Source organism: Balearica regulorum, chromosome 2 (genome assembly GCF_011004875.1).
Source record: "Balearica regulorum gibbericeps isolate bBalReg1 chromosome 2, bBalReg1.pri, whole genome shotgun sequence".
In the NCBI taxonomy this organism is placed as follows: domain Eukaryota; kingdom Metazoa; phylum Chordata; class Aves; order Gruiformes; family Gruidae; genus Balearica; species Balearica regulorum.
The window spans coordinates 5,796,924-5,822,885 of NC_046185.1; the positions used below are offsets into that span (position 1 = coordinate 5,796,924).

General features: G+C 41.7%; 1 protein-coding gene across 1 annotated transcript in view; it reads left to right on the forward strand.

Moving 5' to 3' along the window:
- Positions 1-25,962, forward strand: part of COL22A1 (collagen type XXII alpha 1 chain) — a 240,357-nt gene that overhangs the window by 16,316 nt on the left and 198,079 nt on the right. Inside the window, exons 2-3 of the mRNA XM_075743260.1 lie at positions 11,388-11,546; positions 16,050-16,616. Coding sequence (XP_075599375.1) covers positions 11,456-11,546; positions 16,050-16,616 — 658 coding nt within the window. The 5' untranslated portion in view covers positions 11,388-11,455. The remainder of the gene's footprint in view (positions 1-11,387; positions 11,547-16,049; positions 16,617-25,962) is intronic.

Below are 25,962 nucleotides of genomic sequence, written 5' to 3' on the forward strand. Positions count from 1 at the left end.
CTTTCATACATTAAATTAGATCTCGTATGTATCCACAGAAAACAGGAGTTATAACACTTGTTTTTCCCTAACAAAGAATAGGCTGTCAGTCCAGCTAACAGAGACAAAACAGCAAAACAAGCACAATCCCATCATTTTTTTTTTTTTTAATTGGCAATGTATAGATTAAACCAGTTACTCTTCAGAGAACAACTGTGTTTGAAATATTTACTTATCTGTACATGAGGTAAATTCACGAGCATCTCTGCCCATCATGGCAGTGTATTAGTATTTTGGCATTTTCCTTGGCATCAAAAGGAAAGCAAAGAAAAGTACCTGCTTGCTGCTCAGTGGGACAGGAAATCTAGTGACAAAAAAAGATGTAGAAAAGGCCAAGGTACTCAGTGCCTTTTTGTAACCTTTATTTTACTGGTGAGGACTGTCTTCAGGCCTCCAGGTTCCTGAGCCTACTTGCAGAGTCAGTGAGAGCAAAGCATTGGTGTTTAGGACAGTTGAACATCAAGGCTGACTTCCTCCAATGCAGTTTATGGATACAGAAAACTCAGACTGAAGTTTCACCCTTTAGGCACTCCAGGATTCCATGAATGCCCCATAGTTTTAGTTCACATATCCATTATAATTCGTCCAGAAACTGGACAAAATCCTGCACAGGATGTTCTTAAGCTCTCCTTACGTAAAGTAATGTAAAAGTTCAAAAAAGATACTGATTTTCCTAGCTCCATTTTGGTCCTTCTACCCAAACCTGCTTTTCTAAGACACTTTCATCCTTCAGGAAGGGGTATCTGTTTAGAAATCTAGATGTGCTTCTTCTATTCCCCATTAGACAAAGACTTTATACTCAAGTCTTTTCACCCTCTGCCTCTGAAATTGCTAAAGTTTCCTATTATTACCATTACCATCTGTTGGCTGTTGCTGCTGTTGGCTGACTTTCTTATGTCACCTTGACCAGACAGACATCTGTTGAAATATCAGTATCTGTTGAAATATCAATATCTAAGTCTTCGCTGTTTGTCTAGGCTCCTTTTATTGCATCTGGGGGAAATAAGCACTTCTTGTGAGTAGTTCATTTGTTTTACTCATCCTCCTTAGAAAGAGATAAAATCAATCTACCTATGGATTTTTTTAATTTTTTTTTTCTCTGTGAACTGGAAAGGAGCCTTATCCTGAGGAGCTCAAATATAAAACCTCATGCAATGTTAATTAGACACCTAAAAGCTAAACTTAAAATGAGAGAAATCCCAGCCAAAGCTCTGCAACATCTTAGGAAATAGCCTAGTGTGAGACAGTATCTTAAATTAATCTTTAAAGGCCAGAAAGGCACAGATGTAATTTGATTTAAGTTCTAGCTCTGCTGTCTAAGTGGGTATCTCTTTTCCATTTCTACAATTTTTCCACGTCCTTTCTCCTCCACCAAAGTTTCCAATTTTGCATTTGCTATTATTTTGCTGGTAACTACTGCATGTCCTGCCATCTGATCCTGGCTCTCTCATTTTCAGTTGTCTCTGTTGTCAAGGAAATACTGCTTTCCTGAGGTCATCACACAGCCCTTGGCCATCTACCTGAACAGAGCACATGGATATAGATGTAGTATCGTAAAAGACCTATACCTAAAGATCAATACCCTGTTCCTGAGATAACAATTCAGTCTGCAAGGTTATCACCAGCTTTGGAAGTAATGGTAACTGAAAATTTTTGAGTCCTTATCCATTTGAAAATATTCTCCCTCCAACTATCAGATAAAATCTTTGATATCTACTGTTGCCTACCCAATAGCTATCTCTTCTTTTAAGGTACAAATTCAGGATATTACATATGAAGAGGTAAGGAAAGGGAACCAAGTACAGTTTTAAGTTTTGGGTCTTTTTGAGACAGCTTGGTGTCATACTTCTTCCTACAGTTAATTACAAAAATTTGAGATATGAAAAATGAGAATGTTGATGGTGAAGGCATCCACAATGCAGACCTCTATGATCAGAGAAGATGAGTCCTCTGTTCTCCTCCTAGGTCCAGCTCCTTTCATGGCAGAGAGAAGAATTTGAGGTTAGAGCCAAAAAAGACTTGAGGGACTCGCTTCCAAGATTTTCAGTCTCAAAACTTCCATACAACCTCCCTACCCTGCAGACACCTAAACTGGTTAAGGTGTCTAACCTTAGAGGTCTGTTGTTGGATCTTCCCAGAATTCCCTCTGCCTTAAAGGATTTGAGTTACGCAATTATGAGAAAGAAAAGCAGCAATCCTACATGAGCTCAAGTCCCACTTTGTGTTTCAGGTCAGTTCCCAAAATGCTTTGCTGCCACGCTGCAATGTCAAGTAACCATGAATTGCTTTCTACCCTGGGGCCCTGCTGCAACAAGGAGGCAAAGAATTGTCTTTTTCTAGAATACCTGGTGGGAAAGGGTCGCTTGCAAGCTGCCTATATCCGTTCAGCTGTCCTTTTTCTTTCTTGTGTTTTAAAAGAGAAGTGGCAATGCTCGTTCTCAGTAGACAAAAGCATAGAGATATTCAGCTTGGGTGGATTTCAGGCAGTGGATACCGCACACAGGACAATGCCTCCTGCAAGTGCTGGGTCAAGAGGGAAAGCTTCAGAAAGGGGCAAGGCTGAGGATATAACCCTTCTATCTGCACCTCTCCAAGTAACAACAGGTATCTCTTATTTTCATGGCCTTTCTTCACAGGTCTTTCATTTTGCTGGTGTGTTGGTGTCCACAGTAGAGTTCTGGGTTTCATTACAAAGACCAAGATGATGGAAAATAGACCATGGAAAGACTTTGCAATACTAAATCTCTTAATCAAATGTAGTTATTGTTTCTGAACAAACTTTCATGACATTAGATGGCCATCAACTTGTTGGAACATGTGGAGGAGAAGTGCACCCACATAGTACAAGTAGGAGGCATTAATAGCCCTGTATTTGGGAAATTTTCTGTCATCTGGACAGTTCAGCAGAAGCGTTGGGGAAGTGGTGGGTGAGTGCATGGTATATTTCAAATTAGCATAGCTCTGTTAATAAGCCTGCAAGTGACAGACAATTGGTATGAGCTCATTTCTGGAGCTTGTAGGGATTCTGGTGATCCTTATCCAGGCCTTTATCATAAAGTATAGGGCAAAGAATCCGAAGCAATTCTTCTTTGCACTGGCCCCAGTAGGAGTTCTGGGAAATGCATTCACCAGGCTCCTCTTTGTTAGAAAGCATGTTGCCTATTTTCCAAACAGATTTAGGCTGTTACCCCATCCTGATTCCTTGCTCCAGCTCTGCTAGCTAACTATATAAAGACATGACATATGGGTCTTTTTACTGACATAATCCTCTACTGTACTAAAAAAGAAAATATTAGGTTTCATTCCAAGAGCTGGAAGAACTTCCATGAGGATATAAAAAGCAGGAAATGGGCCCTGTAATAGTGGAGCACTCTCATATTGAATAGCCTCGAGGGGCTCAATGTTAAAAGCTTCTTCCTAATAGTTAATGTGGGCTGGAAGAGCTCTGCCTCTGCTTGAGAGGAAATGGGATTTGTGGGACTTTCCCCATACAGGTTATAGAGCTGAGGCCAAAGGACTGGTGTTCTGTGACCCTGTAATAAATCAACATGCTCTGCACATACAGCAGTAAGGACAGTCTGAGCATGTACCCCTGGGGACAAATCTCAGGATTTTCTACTCCACAGCCAACTATTTCTACAGTTTGAACTGTATGCTTCCTCTGTGGACATCATTTTGATCTTTGTCTTGCTTACGTCGCTCCTTATCAATCTGGGCATCCTGCACCCAGCAGTGGTGGTTAATTTAAACATATGAACTGGGCTCCTCTTCCCATGAAGGCCAGGGAATAATGTTACCCTAAATAGCCAGTGTGCCTTGTATTACATGCGGGTGGTGGACTTTCCAGTTCTAGGACATGCATATGCTGCAAACCCTGCTTCAGTGACCACATCAGAGACATTTCAGAGTTAAGTTTAAAAGAAGTAGCCAAGGGAATATGGACAAAGTTTTCTAACTTAGCCAGGGTGTGATAGTCATTATTGGGATGGGTGAGCTGTGCAGCTGCTATTGAGTCATGTAGTTTGGACTGTGTGTTCCCCTCTAAGTCGTCCATCACCATTCATACATTATTTTGTATCTAGTAATTTCATTTTATTAATATCCACTGGATTCAAATACATTTGCGCCCTAATGGATGAGCCACTGCAGAGGCATAATATGTACTAACGTGCTGTGTAAATGACTTGCAATCTATGTGACTCAAATTATATATTTGGGGATATTTTCGGAGTAGGACAGGATAGCTCCCAAATAAGATTATGACAAGTTAACTGACTTCTGAGTCTCCTGTCCTGTTCCTAATTCCCTGGTCCATGCTAAAGAGGTTCAGGCTAGTGCTTTCCAAAGGAAAGTAAGTAAAAATTTAGGGCAAAAATTAATTCAAACAAAATGGAGCACTGAGAGGCTACTTTACTATAAAGAAAAATGCATCTAGAAGTATTGAACTGATGCTTCAGTTTCAAGTTCAAGGTATTCTTCCTGGTTTTGCCAGCTAGTAAATAAACCTGTGGAAAGAAGCTGTCAGTACCAGCACTACAGGTGCTGGTGCTTGATTCTTGGCCAAACCCTGCTTTCCAGGCATTGTTTTCCCAAACTGGATAGGCAAAGCTTTACTTTACCAGCTCTCCTAATCCCTTGGACCCCACATACACTCTGAGACACTTCCTGTGAACCTTTTCCTTGATAATTATTTCAGTCAGGTTAACTAAGATGCTTGCAGAATAGTGTTTTATACAGAGCCAGCGTCTGACATGTAGAATTTCTTTTGAAATTCAAACTCCTTATTAACTGAAGTGAGACAGGGTTATCACTTGACTGGTCAATAAGTACATGTGTTTGTATGGTGCAGTATGGATTTTCCTTACAGAGTGGTTGATGATGCCAAAGAACTACCGGATATAACTTTCTCAAACATCGCTTGAGAATGTGGGGGTTTTTTTGGTGGGTTTTTTTGGTGTTTTTTTTTTTTCCCCCCCGTACCAGCAAGAGATGCAGCTTATTTCTAGCTCCTGGTAAGTTATGTTGGGAGATGAACAGACAGTTGCACTCTGTGGATTGCCCTTAAGACTTGCTGTAGCCATTTGACCAGATCTAAAAGGTTTGGAGCATCACTTTGGGCCATCTGTTCTCCTGGGCACAGCAGTTGGGGCACTGCAGAATGGAGCACACCTATGTCTTGTCCCACCAAGGAGCTGGGATGTAGACACAGCATGCAACTGGTCCCACCATGTGAGTGCAGCCTATTTATAGGAGAGGTAACAAAATTGGGAGTGGTGGTGTGGATTTGGTAGTACCCTAACCACAGACTGTAGGATTTGGGAGATTCTATGATAGAGACTTTTTATCGCAGGTTAGTTTTGGATTTTCTAAGCCAATCAGTAGAAAGATTTCTAAGCTTGACATGCAAGAGAACAATTTAAATCTGGAGTTTCTTCCTCTGGACAAATCACTGAAAAGTTATACTTGGGGGTATTGCATCAAGGTTTTAGCCTGCAGACACCGCGTGGCTGCAGCAGGCAAAAATACATTGCAGAGTTCTTGTCTGGTACTTAGGGTATTTTAGCATTGCAGCCATTTGGCAGGCAACCAGTAAGAGTTTGTTTTAAAGTGTCTGTGGTAGATGCATTTACAAAGTTGTCATTTTGAGGGTTGCATGATCCAAGCATAGGTTAAGGAGTCAGGAATGGCTGAACTCTAATTCTGACCTTCTGTCAGGTTTCCTTGCGTGTGCACGTGCAACACCACAGAGGTTAAAAGAATTTTTCTAAGGCTGCAAATTGGAGCACACAGAAATTAGGAAATTCCCATGCCGAGTTAATCCTGTCCCCCCTGGAGTATGGTTTATAGCCTCTAAGACTCTTGGTTACACTCATCTGTATGACATTTTTTCCCATTCGATTCCTGTCTCATTTTGTCTCCTGAACAGATACTTGTCACTTAGGAAACAGCTATTTATTATTTTTCCCCTCCTAATTGTTCAGTATGGACTTTATTTCTTGCACAATCATCAAACTTACTTCCAATTGCAGCAATACTAATCATTCATGGGCCCTGGTAGTTCCAGCACCAAGTACTTCAGGGCAGTAAAAGAGTTCAACTAAGGCAAAGAAATTGATGGGTTTGAATGATCTGCTGATCTTTCCCACCACCCTATTTCATCTCCTATGAAGCTGACAGATCGCTTTGGCTAGTATTCATGCTAACCATCCCTCTGCGTCTGATCAGTTCTTTGGGGATTGGGGTAGAAGTTGCTCTTGAGATGTGACATTGCGAAAGAAGAGAAGAAACGTCTCAGCCCCTGCAGCTTCGCCGATACTAAGAGCAGACATCGGAGAGCTGTTCGCTAGCAGGGTGCATGAATGTCCCCATCCAACATACTGTGGAGCTGCTGACAGTCTCCTCCTTGATTTCAGTAGACTTTGGATCAGTTGTAGTTGAACAAAGTACCTTAAGGAACAACTCTGGTGTTAGCAGAGCATTTTCTGCTCTATTATTCACATGGGTTTTGAAATAATGCCCACTGAAATCAATGGCCCTCTTTTCATTAACTACAGTTGGCTTTGGATCAGGGCTGGAAAGATGCATATCTTCCAGAAATGCCATCAGATGATTTCTTTAAAAAGCATTGAACAAAGATATACGACCGCATGGGCTGATCGGGGGGAAGAAAGTCCTATCTCTCTTTTATATGGTTGGCTTCCTGCTCATATCAGCAATAACTTAGATAATTACATTGCTTAGTTCAGTAGCTGGAAGAGGCACGATCAACAAGCTGACTCTACTACGATGTCAGATATATTAGTGTTCTGGGGTAGGTTTTTTTGGTTTTTGTGTGTGTGTGTGAAAAGCTGTATAACTGGACACTGTCTTTTTCACCCCAGGCTAACTTCTTGTTAGAGGACCATACCAAAGACATTTAAAATCACATTATGAATGCCAGCATAGTTAGAATGTTTATATGGCGTACGGTGATGCTCAGCGGCAGCAGACGAATGAAATTCAGCACAATAATAGTATCAGCCCCCCCTTGAATTGAATGAACAGTTCAGTGGTATAATTTAGTAAAATGTAAGTAAAAGCTCAGATATATTAACGAGCAGATCAAGTCCATAACTGGACACACTTTTTACATTCAGCCTTGAATAACCGATCTCTGTACTGTCCCTGCAGGGTCTTTGAATTTTTGCTCGCATGAGGCAGAAGCAGTTTTATTAAATCATGCTACTGAAATGCTCATCTTACTATTGACTCCCGTTTTGTTTTGTTTTGTTTTATTAATATTTGTGACTGAATCACTCCTCTGAAAGGTGAAAGAGATCACAGAAAGTGTTCTGGGTTTTTTCATCTCTAACTCACATGTTTTTTGCTGTTGGTGACATCTCTCAAACCAGAGAGGCTGAGATAGGGAATATCCACTGCTTGTGCTTAAACTGCTTGTCCTAGAAATGCCATGAAGTTTCCTTCTCTGCCACATTCTTTGCATCTGCCTCTTCTTTTCCTTTTATTTTTTCAAGATGCCATTTCTAAACAAACAGTTTCGCTTCTATTCTTTCATACAAGTTTTTCCTCCTTGTCCCCTGAATTACAACAATGTGTAATGGCTTTATCTGAGAATCAGGGTTAGAACAAAGTCACTATAAGTCCCTTCAGGATCAGGCTCTGGCAGGACAAAGATAGAGAGACCAGGATAGAAAACATCATCTTCTAATTCGCAATGGGCAGGGGTTTCATTTTCTAAATAAACTGATGTCAGGATATTCTTTGACTCTGGTTCAATCAGGAATAAACCCCATGGTAAAATGCAGCCCAGCTCTGTGGTTCTGTTCTGGATATGTATGTGGTTCTTTGGGAAGCAGAGCCCTAGCTCTGTTACCAACCTCAAGGGATAAAACTCGAGAAGACAAAGCAGAATCCCTCAAAATGTAAGAGTGCAAGGGAAGCCTGACAGTGAGCAGGATATCAAAATACTTTTGAGATGAGAAGACCCAGTTCTCCTTCAGCTCTTTTTTTTCAAAGCTGATTTTTATAAGCATATGTTTCCCTAAGAGTGTTTACTTATTGTTCAAAAGTGGAGAGGCTTTACCATGGATGCTCACTGACCTACAACTCTATACCAACCCTCCTGAAAAAGCCATATCGAAGCTGAAGGTTATAAAGAGCTTGTGTCTGTCTTCTGCATATTGTTTGTTCAGCTGTGAGGTGGTATGAATAGCTTAGTACTATGCCTGTATTTTAAGCGTAGAGAGCTCACTTTAACATTTACCAGCACGCTTTTCAGCCTGGATACCATTCCCACATCATGTTTGCCTGTAGCCAGAATGATTCACCTCTTTTTTTCCCATTAAACTATTAAAAACAGGGCCTCAGACACAGAGTCCGCACTTTGGTAATAAACTCCGATGTGATAAGGATTTGTCAGTTCTTTTTGCAATATCACTTAATACATCTAAACGTGTCACAAGGGAATCCCAAAGTGATGTTTGTGAGATAAAAAGAAAAAAAAGAAGTATTTTTAAAGGAGGTGCATTGACTTAGGCCACTTTGAAGAAAATTATTCCCACGTGATAGGCAGAACTAAAAATAATAGTAATTAAAAAATCCACATTGGCCATTTGGAAATAGGGTCAACTAAACAGAATTTCTTATTCTTGGAACACTCTGAAGCCTAAACTTTCCCACTTTTGGCTCCTTTTTGACCCTTTGTCCTGGAAGAGGAAATAGATGTTGATCAGCTGCTGTAATCTCAAACTGGGCTCAGTCTCACAGTGACAGACTGAGGTGGGAAAGAAACCAGTGTGGAAAACTGAAAATGCTTTATCTTCAAACTTTCTTCGAATACCCTTAAAGACTTCCTTGCCATGATATGAGTCCTGTTGATGTGAATGGGGCAATTTTCTCTCACTGATATATCCATGCATAAAGTAGTTGCAAGTTAAGAGGCTTGGTTCAATTTTTCATGCTATAAAAATGGATAAAATGATGTATTTTGGCCAGAATGCAAGAATAATATTGAACCACAAATGTGCATTAAAGCCACCACAGGTTGCAATTACAGATTTTAAGCAGATGTTCTGATTTGATTTGGGGTTGGTTTTTTCCCCACTATTTTTAGCCTAAACGACTGTTCTGAGACACCTTTCAGCATTCATAACGCAGCAATGAGCTCTTGGAAGTGTTTTGGCAAAGAGTGCAGAGGAATGACACCTTAGAGAGGCAGCTCTCAGACCTGGTCACACAGGGAGTCGTTCTGCTGGGGCAGAAGTCACGCGTGCACCAAGGGAACCGCATCCACGAGGCTCCCCATCACGCCGCATCCGCTGCCTGTCCAGCCAGCGTCGGTCCATCGCGCCGCCGTCCTGCTGACTGACACCAGCGGGTGCTCTGCTCCTTTTATCCTATCCTCATGTGGGTTAGCAGCTGGCAAAGACTGTTTTTAATAATGTATTTATAAAACTTTGCAGCCGTGCAAGCACAGACACAGAGAAAGGACGTTTTGAGCTCTCAGCGCTGGAAGTGCATGGCAAATCTGGTTTCCTGTCTCTTGCTGCCGCCACTAACCTGCTCTCCATCACCAGTGCCAGAAAACAATGTTTCCTAAAAAAAAAAAAAAATATATGGTAGGAAAAACTTTGGGCTGAAGGCTCCCATAGCTATTTTAAGTAATGCTTGACCTGATCCCTCTGCGAGCGGCTGCCTGATCGGTATTTCAGTAATGTACTTATTTAAAAGGAAATTCTAACTGCTGTAGGGCACGGTGATATTTTCATGCCCTTTTTACCCTGCAACCTTTTCCAGCTCACTCAAACCTGAGCACCTCACCGTCTCATAGGGACACCGTCTGGCTGAGGTGTAAATTACAGCACCTGCTTGTGCCCTTTGCATTTAGGGATGGTACTTGAATAAGCATGTTTTTGGTTTTTTTTTATGTTTTAATTCTTTCTTGCATTTTGTGTTCCACTGCTGACAGATATTTCCAAATTTATTCGCAGGGTGCAGGTTTTATTAGATATATTGCTTTCCTCCTTGTCTGCATATGATATGGACTTTTGAAAATATAGGAGCCTGTATTTTGTCCTAGGAATAAGGATTTACCGCTACGTCTTGACAACTACATAAGTTTTCCCCCTTTTTTATTTCCTAAACCAGCATGACATGCACTTTATTTCTGAGATACATGGTAGAGATAGGCCCAACATTTGACTGATCAAGACTGGTTTTGAACAAATGCTGACACCACCATTCATTTTGTCTGTGATCCCCACAGAACCCTATTGCTTTGAAAAGAAATATCCTAGAATGCATAATCGACCCTGCAGCAATGATCTACAACATACAGTGTCCCCTTCATGCCTCTTTTACCCAGCCATCAACAGCGAGAAGCTGATGTGCATCTTAAAAGACAGAGAAAAAGCAGAAACTCCCTAAGAAAATGAACAAAGAAATCTGTGCATTAAAGAGGAAAAGATGGATCCAGGAGCTGGGAGAAAGTTTTCTAAAATGATTCCTTAAGCAGTAAACAGCTGCAGAGTGAAAAGTGTTTTCCCCTGTGTATGTGTACATAGTATGTAGAACTGCATTGATTTTATGGTCTAACAAAAAAAATGAAACAACAACAATAAGTAAATAATAAAATTTAAAAAAAATCTAGATCTTGATCTAGTGTTAGAAAATGTAGCTAAACTTTTTAACAGCCCTGCCACTTTGCCTGGCTTGTTACAATACCATCTGACTTCAGCACCTTCCATCAAGGTAAACTCAAACCAATGACCTTAAATCGAGTATCATCCACCCGAGCTTTTGCACTCCTTTAAACTAAGTAGTTGAAAGATGTGTTTTGAAGCTGCTGAGTTTACTCCTATGGAGAAGGACCGATAGCTACAAATATGTATATGAAAACAGCCACGTATTTTTAGTGTTTGTCATTTCTGGGACTCCGGAACCAAAAGCAGCAATGAGTGAAGTGACAACTGGTTGTGTGTGATTTGCAGTGGTTTGTATCTCGGCTCCGCGTTGTGTATCTCCTAATGATGAATGCGTGGGAGGGCCAGGTCAGGAATGGTTTCCACTCCAGTGCGTTGATTGTGTGGTTGGCAGTGGGCTCAATTAAAGTATAATAATCTGGTAATCTCTCTCCTTTTTCTATTCAGGCTGCTGCACACTGAATAGAGCCAGTGAAAGGCTATAGCTTTTGAAAAGTAGGCGAACTCCTGCCTCTTTGTCTGAGCAGTTTGTGCCTAGTCAAATAAAATGACAGGCAGAAGAGACAACTCCCCAAAACCTTGCTTCCATGACTTGCATCATTACTTCTGTTTGTGTTTCTGTGAGATAACACTTGCTCTTTACTTTAGGTTACGGATTGGATTTCTAGCAAGCTTCTCACCACAGTGAAAAGACAAGCTGATGTGAGAAAGGAGCTATGTCCATTACGGGAAGATGCCGCGTGCCCCATCTCCTGGTTCTTCTCACACTCGTGTTCGGTGGGGAGCGAATCGAGGCACAAAGAGCAGGTACGTGCCGCTCGTGCTAAGTAGCTGCTGGGGCTTTTACGTGGCTGAGAAACTATCATTGCTGGCAGGAAAACGATATAAAACCCAGGCAAGACATTTTCTGTTGAAAAGACGTAAAATAGACCTTAGGGATGGAGATAGCTCAGGGATTGAGGCTATGATTTACCTAGGGTCTCTGGTTCTGCTGCGGGCTTAGAAAGGTAAGCTCAGCTGCTCAGAGCAAGGGGAGCAACATGCAGGTTACACTGGATATGCTTCATCTGCCCCATGCTGGCACGGAGATCACTTCTTCCATTGCCTTCGGTGGGTTTCACGTTAGATCTGGTGAATCTTCTATCCATCTGGGACTTCCCTAGTGAGCTAAACAGGGCCAGGGCACTGTTCATACCCTCTCTTGGCTCATATTGTCTAGTTGCTAGCATGGTCCCTGGCATGGCTTTTGGCCTGTGCTGATGAGCACCCTCTCCCAGATGCCACTGAATGCATTAGAGGATGGCGCAGCTCAGGGACTGTTCCTATGGGCAATCTTGACTAGGACATGTTGTTTTTTGGGCGATAGAAGGAAGAGTTGAGGTATCTGGCTGTGAATGATGCTACACCTCGAGGACAGAAAATGTTTGTAGACCTACACAGTTTATTGGTACAAAAGCCCAAAGGTACTTTGAGATGGAGACTTTTTCTAGGAAAGATGCTATTCAGTAGCCTTGGGTAATTTATAAAGAACAAAATTAGTTTTTTAGACCTTCTCTCAGTCTAAGGAATGGCTGCTTTGCAGTTTTGTTATGTGACCTATATAAGGTTTTTTGGGTAAAGTTTAACAGGAATAAGTACTTAGTAACAAAACAAAGTGAAATCTCATCTTTTTTTCTGCCTGTGGATCAGTCAAAGGAAGGATATGGTGGTACCATTTATATGTTCGTCTGTGATTACTTTAAATAATTTTGGGCTTATGGCTTGTTTGTGAACTGTTTTTAATGGCAATATTACAAAACGGTTGACTCGGTGCCTGAGTGGATGAATACAACTCCTGGAATTATGCTTCCAGAGAGCACTCCTGTAATTACAAACCTGAAAGTTCACTTTCTATGAATTATCTCCCATATTACCTTAATGTTAACTGTTTCTGCCAGTAAACAAGATTATTATAGCATTCTTGGAAAACAATTTTGTCCAGCAGTGGATATTACTGTGTTAAAAATGCAGATTAATATTTACTAAAAGCTTTTCAGCAGCTTTTCATCTCACTGCCATCAGGTCTGTAAGCAAAGAATCACTGACTCTAAGAAAATGATCCTGAAAGACCATCTTTTTCTATCCTGCATACTGCCTGAATAGGCATCACTTTTTAAACCTTAACCCCCCCTTGTTTTAAGGCTCATTGCCCTTGAACACCATCAGGATTCATTCTCTTGGTTCGATTTGGTTTTTAATTGCAGTCATCTCACCTGCTGAGAGTTGTTAAAATAAGCAACAGGAAGGTCTGTACCTTGTGGGTTTTATACTGAAACCTTTATATTCTCTGGTTAGTCTCACTTAATTAATATTCTTTTAGGCAGAATAGATTAATATAATAATGAAGGGGAGGGGCAGAGTGGAGATTTCTTCCTTACCTTTTACTGTTATATATTATCCTTTATATTCTGCAAAAATAAATCAGAACTAGACTTGGAAGTCTAGCCGATATACACAGAAGTAATGATGTAACTTACATCTGATAACATCAAATGATATATTCAGTCTTCTCCACACTCTGATTACCTTCGAGAGAATTACTGTGTGTTTCCAGCCAGACTTTCTTGCTCTGGAATTAGGGAAAAGCGTTCCCTCAGTCACAAAATGATGTCACAGAACATGATACGATGTGGATAGGTTGTTTCCAATTGATCACATGTAGGTGGGTTGTTTCCAACATTATCCCAATCCCATGTCCATAGTTGGTTTCCGTAGACACCGAAGGAACAGCAGTGCTGGGGTTGGGTCTCTGGGATGTGCCCTGCTATGGAAATTAACACAGCAACAGATGATGCTCATTTTTCATCGTCACGCACAACACACTAGGTGTGTGTTCAACCACTCTCACAGCCATCACACAATACCATGAGCATTGCCCTACAGCATTATAATGTCTACCTAAAACGCTTTTACTCTTATCTGAAGGCAAGTCCTCTTCATGTGGCTGAGCCACCAACACTCTCCATTCCAGTGCAGTGGGCTGTTCTGGGATTCCTGTCCTTTTCAGGGCAGGTGCACAGATCCAGGATGATCAAAAGCACCAGAGCTAATTTATGAACCATACGGTCACATTTGGGTGTGGGAGAAGACTTTGTGACCTTCCTGTAGGCTCAAATGTGGAACTCAGTGAGGAAATACGGCAAAAGCATCATTCCTCCCAGGTTTGGGTAGCACGATTCATATTTCTGTTCACTGAGCTGGCTGTCAAGTGCTTGACTGGATGAACTGTATATGATACCTCCATAGTCTTTGGTGTGTTCCAGGGGAAAACATCCTAGTTCTCAGCTGACATCCACATGGGGTATGTTTACATCAGTGCTTTAGCTCTGGTCGGGAGTGCAGCGAGGACAGACTACTTCCTAAGGGATGGGGAGCCAGGAGCTGGGAGTCTCCCTGGGCTGGCAGGGCAGGGTCTCACCAGCCACAGCCTGTCCTACTGCCCCCATCCAGGGAGCAGGGAAGGCTGGGGGATGGCAGCCAGGCTCAATGGACAGTCCATATTCCCAGACAAGCTCATAGAGATGTAGCAGATCCAAGATCAAGCCAGGCACACGAGTCAGCAAGTTAAGGTCTGGATCATGTTTAAAGGCAGCAGCCAGGTTCAGCCATTCTCCAGGCGAGAATGGCTGAACCAAGAGGTGTGGCAGGTCCAAGGTCTTAGTCATTGATGGACATCCAGTTGCTGGGACCTGCCTGGAACTAGTCTGATGTGAAAACATGCAAACCATACAGTGGGATTGTCACTTTTTAATGCTAAACTGTCCTCGGTGGACATACCCTGGAGTTACATATTTTCAAAAATACTCTCAGATTTTCTGACCAAGGAGGGTAACTTGGTCAGTCCAGGTCAGAGCCCAGAGGAGGTTATTAACATGGTCATAGTGGGAATAGTTGGGGGAATTGGGGTCCTTCAGTGAAACAGGAGTAGACAGAACAGATCTGCTCTCAGTATGTGTGGGTAGATGTGGGCTGCCAGCTCAGATCCTGGTAAAGCAGCAGGGTTTAAAGGCAATTGCCAGCAGTTTAGGGGACAGATATAACATCTCCAGTTCAGTGGGACATGGAAGAGCCCCGTTACTCTGAGAGAAATAAAGTGGCACAGGCACTGGTATGGACCAGCTCTCTGTCTTGTATCATGGTATGTGTTCTCCACATGGTTGGTCAAATTAGCCTTTTACCATGGGTTCAAACAAGCACTTGTACTTTGTGAGACAGTGTGAGACAAGAACTACTGGAGAAACAATGGTTGGTGGTTGTGACCATAGATAAATTGACTTTGTAGAGCAGCTTTCAAACATGAAACTCATAGTTTGTTAGGGACTATGGTCTATAATAGTGAATTAACTAAACATATGTTTATATACATTTTGTCCAGTTGGGGCATTACATTGATAAATCTTTGGCACCTGTGAGACATTTATGAATACACCACCTCTTGGCTTGCATATATTCAGAAAGTGCTAGAAAACATCTCCTGGGAGATCTACTTTCTTGGCAAGCGGCTGACAAATATATGGCCAGTCTGGCTTCCCAGGGCATGCAAGCTGCAATTAAAATACATTTGCCTTTTGGATTACACAGGCCTCAGATTACAAATATCATGGCTGGAGCCAAAAGGGTGGTTGTGGAGATAAGTGAACTTTTTCCTTACAAAGCAACTGCCCTTTGTTGTCAAGGAAGCCATCCCAGTATTCGGTGAGTCATCCTTTAGTCAATAGTCAATGGCAGAGAGCCTCAAAATCAAAATAATCTTGTTATAAACTTGTTTCACCAAGATATCATGCTGAGCAAAAGAACTGCTTCTAGCTAAGCATAAATAAATCATAATGTTAATGCAAAAAGAAACATGAAAGCTTCACTGCTCATGGTCAGGATTGACATAGACAGGGTCAGGGTAGGTCTCTTGATCCACCAAGGTCATTTTAGAGTGTTGCCTGAGCAAAGGCACTGCAATGAAGTTTGAGAAAAATAGGTTCATATGCATGCAGATGGTGCAGGTGAAAGATTCAGCAGAGGCAGTTAGTAGTGCTGGAAGAGAAAGGGTTTGCATTTCAAAGCGAAGCGTGTGCTGATCTACTGTAGATGTCCTGAAACAGATGAGGTGAATCACAAGGAAGAAAGGCTGAGAATCTGCACTTTCTCTGCAGGATAGGGAGAGGGTTTGCTGCCTCCTCCAAATAGCTCACTAGAGACCTATGCCTAGGGAATATTTAATATGTCTGATACTCATCTTTCAGCTTCCCTTAGTGATATTTTCTGCCACTCTTGCAGGTTGCAAGAATGTTCACTATGACCTTGTCTTCATCTTGGATGCCTCCTCCAGTGTCGGAAAAGAAGATTTTGAGAAAGTTCGGCAGTGGGTGTCTAATTTGGTGGAAACTTTTGAGATTGGCCCAGACAAAACCCGTGTAGGTGTGGTGCGATACAGTGATCGTCCAGCCACAGAGTTTGACCTGGGAAAATACAAAACCCGTGAGGAGATCAAAGAGGCTGCACGAAAAATTAAGTATTATGGAGGTAATACAAACACTGGAGATGCTCTGAGATACATCAACACCTACAGTTTTTCCAAAGAAGCTGGTGGGAGACTTAGTGATCGAACTGTTAAAAAAGTAGCTATCCTTCTGACTGATGGAAGGAGCCAGGATTATGTCTTGGATCCAGCCACTGCAGCCCATCAGGCTGGGATTAGGATCTTTGCTGTGGGTGTTGGCGAAGCCTTAAAAGAGGAACTTGATGAGATTGCTTCAGAGCCTAAGTCTGCTCATGTGTTTCATGTCTCCGATTACAACGCCATTGATAAAATTCGGGGGAAGCTGAGAAGACGTCTCTGTGAAAGTAAGTAGACCTCCCAGTTTTTCTACACAATTAGAATTATAATAGGTTCAGTTAGCATATAGATATGAAAAGCTGTGATTGTTTTCTTTTGTCCTTATAATTCTATGCTGATAATTCTTTATTTTAGTGTCTTCCACTCTGTTCCACTCTGTAAGAAGTCATTTTACTACCTGGAGCATGATGAAGTGATCACTTCTGGGTTCTTCTGCTCAAGTCAGTATTAACTATAGGTCAGCTTCTAGTGGTCAACTAGAGACCAAAAAGTGAACTCCCTTTTGGTTCTGATATGGTTCAGTTATTTCATAATATTTTTGACTACTGAATATGAAGGGTGATACCTTATTTATACCCAGAATTTGGTTTATTTCCCCTTATTTTCTGGCATTAGAGTGTGTAAAGCGTGCTATGGATGATGCAAAAGGATTCTTGTGCTTTTCTGCCTTTCAGCATTCCCTCTACTGACAACTAGTGTTCACTAGTGCTCTGGCTATCAACCACATAAACCTTGGTGATGTTCTGAATGACTTTTAATGGAGATCACTGTGTGAAATTCACACAGAATAAATGAACTTTGAATTTCCAGCAGCCTGGTGAAGAGGACTGTAATGGCATTATAGCTGGTATCCTGCAGCTCTTTAATGGGAACAGCAATCATATATCCCTTTCTCCTTCCACCACTAATAAATCCCTCTCTTGTTCTTGGTGACTACCAGTCACCTGGTTTTGCTGCTTTTTGTAGTGTGTGTTGTGGTTACTGAGAGTTCTTTGGGCCAACAGTCATGAGACATTGCTCTGGTTCCTAGGTCTGAACTTGAAAGACAGTAGATGACTCCCTGTGTGCTGCTGTAACACATTGCAGTGTCGCAATGACGAGGTCTGCAGGCCAGGAACTAGTGTTACAGTCAGGTAGAGTAGAGTAGAGTAGAGTAGAGTAGAGTAGAGTAGAATAGAATAGAATAGAATAGAATAGAATAGAATAGAATAGAATAGAATAGAATAGAATAGAATGTTTCAGTTGGAAGGGACCTACAGTGATCATCTAGACCAAAAGTTAAAGCGTGTTATTAAGGGCATTGTCCAAATGCCTCTTAAACCCTGACATGGGGCATCAGCCACTTCTCTAGGAAGCCCGTTCCAGTGTTTGACCACCATCTCATTAAAGCAATGCTTCCTAATGTCCAGTCTAAACCTCCCCTGGCACAGCCTTCAACCATTGCCACGTGTCCTGTCACTGGATACCAGAGAGAAGAGATCAGGTGACAATAAGTTGTCTGAAAAAAAAGGAGACCTTGTAGGTGGTGTTGTGAGGCTCTTTTATTGCTCTCTCTGACCTCCATTTGCAAGAAAAAAGTGGTAACAAAATGTTCTGGGCTTATGTATGTTTTTTAAAGAGTGACTAGCTCAAGCAGGTATGAACAAGTTGACATTGCCAAACAATATCTAGGTGTGACTGCTTTTTTTGCAGCATGAATAAAAGTGAGTATGGATACTGTAATCCCAATACAAGTGAAAGTCATGGTGGAATTTGACTATAAACTATGCAGACCGAAGTAGCTGGGTCTTTTTGACCAAAATTCTTACATAATCATATGCATGACTGGGGTAAAATAAAAGATAAATCCTTCTGGTGGGCACATTCAACCAAATTAAACAACTTCCTACTGCAGCTGCTGAACTCCCAAAATATGAATTTCCTTTGAAATTCTATTATGTTCCTTTTCTAAAGCAAGTGCTTTCAGTGTTTTGTACCAGGTCTGTGTTTGTCACCTTCTCAAAAAATCATTTGCCCATCTGTCAGAGTATAATGTGATTTGTCTGTGGCTTTCTGAGCCCCTACTCTGTCCACGTGTGTGTGCATACCACTCCTCATTAGGTCATAAAGGATTACTGGGAGCATCCTTCATCGTGAGTGTGATAGCAGTCAGTCTCCAAGGTGTTTGCTTCCACCTGCACTAGTGGGTTCGGAGGGGAGAAATAAAGCCTCTAAAAGAGTAAGGGAAATGGAAAGGTTTAGTTTTATTAGATACAGGGAACTTTTAAGGAGAAAACAGGCTGCTAAATGGATTGATTTCCATGTTAGAACAAAGGGAATCAGACTACCATCAATGAACATTAATAAGGAAGGGAGCAGAGAGGAGGCAATTAGCTGAACAGACGTCGAGTGGATAGTATGCACATATTGAGGATCACTCAGGCAGAATAATGAGATGTAAGGAAGTTGACAGTGGCAAGGGGAATTGAGTATCCAGGTACTTGGGACACAGTGAATGTAGGTGGATTTGAAGAAGTGGATGCAGGATAGAAAGAAAGGTTATCAACTAAGGCAGCAAACACAGGTGCAAAGGACTGACCTCCACAGCAACAGCAGTTAGAGAAGATAGGTCTTCCATAGGTGTTCCTGGGCGGTGTTCTTTAGATCCAAGGACTCCGTTGAGATGCTGTAACATCCCTAGATAGCTCACTCCAGCCTTGACGTGGGACACCTTCTTCTCAGCGTCTGGCCTCAGGCCCTCTCACTGCAGTTGGAGCCCATTTTTGTCCTGTTTTCACTGGATATCAGAAAGAGTTTATTCTCTTCCTCTGTACACCAGTCTTTTCTGCTTGGAAGGACGTTACATATCTACCCTAAGTCTTTTCTTAGATTGAAAGCAGGGAAACTGCTCTTTGGCAGTCTTGTCATATTTATTTAATTTATTGTTTTGCATGCAAAATGTTTTTAATGGGCATGATGTTTAGATCAGATCTAAGCAAACAAGAAATTCTTGCTGTCACTGAAGCTGACTTACAATACAGGATGAGACAGCGAGAGCACTATCAGCAGAAGTATTAATGTAGAGATCAGATGGAGGTGGGAAAGGCCTGGCAGAGAACAGGACCAGTGTTTTCTAGTGTGTCTGCTACTTTTAAATTTCATGTTAACACAGTAGGAACAGGAAAGGAGTTCACTGTAAGGGCTATGCCTTACACATATTTAGAAGGTAAAACTTTTAATAGCTGTTGTAGTTTACTTTCTGTAATTTTAATATGACAGCACTGCATACAACAGGAACATACAAACCACTGAGTGGGTGGAGGACGTGATGAGGGCACATGCCAAACTGCTGCTTAGGTCGTGCACATTCTAAGCCAGAAGCATATATTGCCACAGCCATAGTAGTGTTTTAATAGACATGATCCTTTGTGAGCTCCTGGGAGACATACGAATCAAAGAGTGGAAATGGTAGAAAGTTTTTTTGTTGTATTGACCAATGATGAGTCTTCCAGTCCTTGTACTGCTGTACTACCGAAATGTGAAGAGTTGTGCAGGGAGCAAATACTGAATTTCATGCCAGCAGCTGTTCAGAATCACTTGTCTCTGGTCTCACTAGTCTGTCCTAGACTAGTCAGGACAGCAGCGAGTCATTCCATCTTGCTATATTTGACTGAATTTATTGCTAAGAACACGTCATTAAGTGCATTAATAGCATTTTAGCTCTCATTTGATCTTGTGGAAGCAAGCATAGCAGAATCGAAAAATAACATGTCTGCTCAGTGGGACATTGTGGCAGTGGGAGATATTTTTGCCAAACATATCCATTACATTCTGGACTATAGTTAGCAGGCAAAAATGGGTGATGCTTTCACAGGAAAGCAGGAGAGATGCATTCTGCTAAAAATTCCAGAGATTCTACATGCTTCCTAAATAGGGATTCTGCTTATATGTTGTAGAGATAACAACAGGCAGCTATGGAATATTAAAAACATACTAGCATCTGCTTTTGGTAGGTAAATAGTAGGTTTATGCTTGTCAAGGAGAGCCAATTTCTTCATTTTCAACCCAGATCTAATTTAAAGCTGGATTTGATAAGTTAGTGCATATACAAAGTTGTCAGCCTGGCTTGGATCTGGTAGCACTGGGGTTTAACACTATCATCTGACATTTAAACCTCAATGGAGGGAGACTTAATGGTGACCTAAACCACCCATACCTGCTCAGAGGTAATTGTTTCTTAAAGACACTGATTGCAGTGCTTTGGGTGCTATAATATTTGAGCTTATTCTGTTATCATTAAGCCAGGCAGGTGATAAGATACAGTTTGCAAAGCTAAGCAAAAATATTCTCAAAAAAACTTTCTCACTCTTTACTGGCTCCATAAAGCAGAAGCCCGTGACTTGGCACCCTCAGAGTACACAGAGTACATGTGCGATTACTGAGCCTCTGCTCTACTGTAAAAGTCAGATTTCACAGCTTGAAAATAAATTTGGCTTTAGAGGTACAGTCACTACTAAGATTTGGGTTATTTTTTTTTGTTTTGGTTTGGTTTTTTGTTTGTTTGTTTGTTTTCCTACTAATAGTAATAGTAATACAAGCAGATATTCTCTAAGGAAGTACTACAGGAGTATTGTGCTCAGCATTGGACTGTGTCCAGTAGTGACTTCCATGTATAATGTAGCCCTTTCTACAGCCAGTTTTTAGTTGCCTGTGAGATTGATGAGATCCTTGCCATGATGAGTTCCTCTGCAAATGTGTGGAAGACCAAATGATTGTGTCATATGAATCTCAAATGCTTTGCAAACACAAGGAGATTAAATGTTTCAATGACTGATTGGAACTAATGGCTTGTCATTGATTTCAGTTGATATTATGAGGCCTGTGATAAAATATAAAAGTGGTCACATGTTCAGATGATTCATAACATTTATTTTTCTATTTGCACATGTCTTTGTTGACTTTGGCTTTTGCATGCAGTGCATAAAATATAAGTCTTATGCTACCACTGTTCTGTTTCTGATGCTTCCAGCGTTCAAGGCAACACCTTGAACACCATTTAAAAGAATAGTCTAAAGGCTTCAGAAATTTCTTTATTTGAAGTCAGCTTTGCTCAGGTTCATGGTATGTTCACAGAACAACAGCAAGGTGTTTTTTCTCGGCCTTTAATATTAAAAATATCTCATGCACAGACACCATGACAAAGGGTAGGCATCTGAATTGCCGTATCTTGACCGACAGTTCCTAAGACACTTATCAATACAGTCCAATCTCACATGAGTACTGAAATATCTGAATACCTCTGCACCACCTAACAGTATTTGCCTAACTGTTGAACCCCATTTTATACTCCCTGTTGAGCTCTGATATTTCACTGTAAAAGCATTTGTTTCTAGATAGCTTTGCATTAGACATCATGGAATAGGAAAGGAGATGGAACTCAACAAGCTGGCAGGAGTGAGCATCCTAAAGCATTTTAATGAACTCGAGCGTGGTAGTAGTTTTAATTCTTTTAGCTTGTTCAGCAGAAGTTGTGGATTTGGGAATTTGTAGACTGGCTTTACTTTCATAGTTGGAGTATGACTTTATTTGGGTTCTTCAAAAGTTCAGCTTAGCAGTAGTTACAAGTCTTGCTTGGTCTTATTGCAAGAGCTCTTTTTCATTGCTGTAATGGCTTGTAGAGCCCTCTTACAAATAGCTTCTTGTCGTCTGGCAGAACTTGGTACATGCCACAAGTGCACCTATACATTTACTTGGAAAAATCTGTGGCACTCACCTCCATGTTGAATGCAGAGAATGTTGAGGTGTTTTGGAGTAATAACTGACGTCTAACAGACTGGTTAAAGTCTGATTAGCACTATATGTCCCATGAAGATAATCTAACTCTTGTGCTTCTAGCACATGTATACATCACACCTGCCAAAGGCAGCATTCTTAGTGGAATATTCCTTGTTTGACTGCTTAAGAGTATGTCCAGGCTAAGTACAGCTACCAACATTTTGATTCTCACTTGGAAATCTAGTCACTTCCAGATGGTTTGGGAAGTCTGTTAAAAGATCAGCAGACAACTGCTGCTTTTTTAAAAGCTGCAGCTAGGCAGTGACCCAGCTGGTATCACCTCTGATAATCTGCTGTTTGTTCTTGATGCTCTTCTCCCCCAGCTGCAGTGGTTGCTTTCTAGAACTCTGTAATATATTCAACTTCTAGCAATCTCTCATGCCACAGATGACAGGATCGCACATCCTTTCATCACTACATTTGCTGGCTAACTGCAGTTTCCTGTGAAGGCATAAAAGGCCTGTGACAGAATTTCCAACTGATTTATCTTTTGCTTGAAAAAGAAGAAAAAAATTCACTTTTCATGGATGATATGCTGGGAGGAGACAAAAGATTTGACGGGCTTACTGTTGATGACGTCATGCAACTTTCCTCTGCCATTGGATGGGTTGAAGAATGGCCTGGTATCTTGGATTATGGCTCCAAGAAGCACAGAAAAGATAACCTTTTTCTCTTACAGCATTTTTGTGTTTTCAAATAAAACTCCTGAAACTCTCAGATCTGATTTTGCACTTGGTCCAGTCATCACCAGCTTAGAGCAAGATGGTTCCAATGCTGGTGTCTGGCAGGCAGGAATCCTTGAGCTCAGGGAGTGTGCAGTGGCTGCTTGGTTGGTCCTCAGTTCCTCCACAGATCATGTAGAAATGACTGTTTTCCCAGATCATGACTACAGGTCTATTCTGCCACTGTGTAGTTTCCATATCATTTAAATAACTTCCTATTTTGCTTGGCTCTCTGAAATGAATATTTTTATTCTGAGATTAGCAACAGTGCTGTTTTATAACCAGTTAAAGCCAGCCCTACTACTAAAAAAAGAAAGTCGTCTTCTTCCTAACTTCCTTCTCCCATCTGCCAGCATAGGCATTTATGTGGCCCCACCATGAACTGCAGCAGGGAGCCAATGAATGTTCTTCTTTTCTTTCTTGGATTAGTTTTTACTCAGGTTTAGGTCACCATGCAGCCACATGGACATTTCCTGTCCCAGGGGAGGAACTGGCAAAAGGTGAAAACAAATAACTAGGAGTGGGAGGAAGATCTAGGTTACGTCCTTTGGTACAGAGCTATTTCATATCAGCTTGATGAACATTAGCTAAGGACTTCAGAAAGCTGAGGAAAACCCTCCACGTGCTCCCACCATAAATGTAAGCCTGTGCTTTGCCATGCTCTGGTTTAAGTGTGCACAAAATGGATTGCTAGGCAAGTTCTTCCCATTCAAACTGCACTTCTAGGCTTCAGCACAGCTTGCTTGCCTTGAATGAACGTCCTGTTTAACAAAAATATCCCACTGCAGATGGATCTTTTCATGATTCTGTTCCATTTTCCTGAAATAGACTTTTCAGTATGCATAATTATTGCTGCTTTACTACTGATTTAGCTTCTGGTTGTTCATGGCTGTAGCTGTAATGACAGAGCTCTCACTCCTCGGACATGTGCTGTGTCTGGCTGGGAGCATCTTGCAGGGAGTCGTTGGTAGGTGGGATGAGCAAGCTGACCATCACCTTCACTTAGATACAGTCTGTCAGTGCCTCCAGGCAGCACTTCAATATTTCTGTGACCCTGCACCCGGGTAGCTTCCCTCCCCCAGAACCGATGTTAGCTCTGTTATAGTTTTGGAAAGTGGTTTATTGATTGATCAGTCTGACACCAGGCTTGCTGGTAGACTTGATGGAATTCACCTTTCTCAAAGGGGGAAGAGGGTCTTTGCCCAGGAGCTTGTGGGGCTCATTGACAGAGCTTTAAACTAGGCTTGAAGGGGGAGGGGGATAATATCAGGCTTGCCTGCAACAAGCTGTGGGATGACACGCCAAGGTCAGAGGGACGGGGTGCTAGCAAAGGCCCTCAGCCTGTTGCTCAGAGATGTGCTGGATACGTGCAGCACACCTGAAGTCTTATGGAGATGAGCCAGGGGCTCCTGAGGTAGTAGGAGCCAACAGGGAAACACTGGTGAAGTAACCCAAAAGAATTCCAGCCACTCCAGCCAGTGGGATCCAACTTAAATGCCTCTATGCAAACACACGTAGCATGGGGAATGAAAATGAGGAGTTAGAGATGTGCGCACACCTGCTGGGCTATGATCTCATTGGCATCACGGAGATGTGGTGGGATCGCTCCAACACTGGAGTGTTGGAATGGAAGGATGCAGGATCTTTAGGAAGGACAGGCAGGAGACACGAGGAGGGGGTGTCACCTTCTATGTCAATGACCTGCTGGAGTGCAAGGAGCTCCACCTGGGGATGGGTGAGGAGCCCATGGAGAGATTATGCGTCAGGATTAAAGGGAGGGCAGGGACAGGTAACACTATAGCATTGGTCTGCTATAGGCCACCCCACCAGAAAGACCGAGTGGATGAGGCCCTCTGTAGAGAGACAGGAGCAGCCTCATGTTCACAGTCCAACAGCCATCCAAACAATAGAGTTTTAGAAACAAGTCTGTGGCAGGAAATGGTGTTACTTCTACTTTTCTTTGATACAGCTGAGAAATAGAGTCTGTTCCAAACCTGCAGCTTCATACAGGCTGCTGGGAACCTTCATAAGGGACTCTGAAGGTAGAGGTATAATAAAATGAGATCGATTAAACCTTTTGCACTTGCCTTTCTTTTCTCTACTTTCTTTCTTTAACCATTATATACGAATAGTAGCATCATAAAACATGGACAATCACTTTACATAAAGCAATGAATGTCTGGACTGCCATTGTTGTCTGAAATCACAGAATTTGGCTGAATGATAACATCTCCCCTAGCTTGTAATAGTTTTTCTTGCATTTCAGACAAGAAATCTCTGTGAACAATATTTGATGTACAGTAAAACTAATTGTAAAGGCAGAGAGAAGATTACACTCATGACAAATAAAAGTAAGTCCCAGACATTAGAAAGAAACATTGAGACAATCAGGAAAAGTATGGGTCTCAGTGGCAGAAGAAATTACATCTTATGAAAAAGTAATGTGCCGTTTAGAGAACAAAAAGAGGAAAAATATGGTGACTATGGGACACATTTCTAAATAGTGTAGGAATGAAAGAGGAATACAGAAATAGGAACAGGCAAAAAGCTGGAACATACTGTCATATGTTGAAAATTATTAGTAGCTTGTTCTTCAACACCGCTTGCAGTCCTCATTGATTTTGCAGGAGCTGTGGGGGCTCAGCACTTTCAAAATTAGGCTGTGGAGCCCAATACATATCCAGCTGCAATCAGAAGGAGGCTTTCTGTCTGCTCCAGTGGAGTCCAAATGACGGGGTAAGAGAGAGGACTCATCCTTGGGGCAGCACTGTCTATATTGTTGTTTCCTTTCTGATGGACTGATAAGGAATACACAGTAGAAAGAATAACCTCTGAAGCTGTGCAGATGCTCACCAGGAGACCAGGGCAAGATACACAAAACCCTCTGAGATTTCAGGTTTAGTTACAGGCTTTTCTGTCCAAGAAAAACAGAGAGATGAGGAGAAAATCCTTTCCATGTATCTAAAATGTTTTAAACTTCAGCAGCTCTTGTACAGTCAGGGCTTTCTTCCTCCATTAACAGCCCCTAAACTGACCT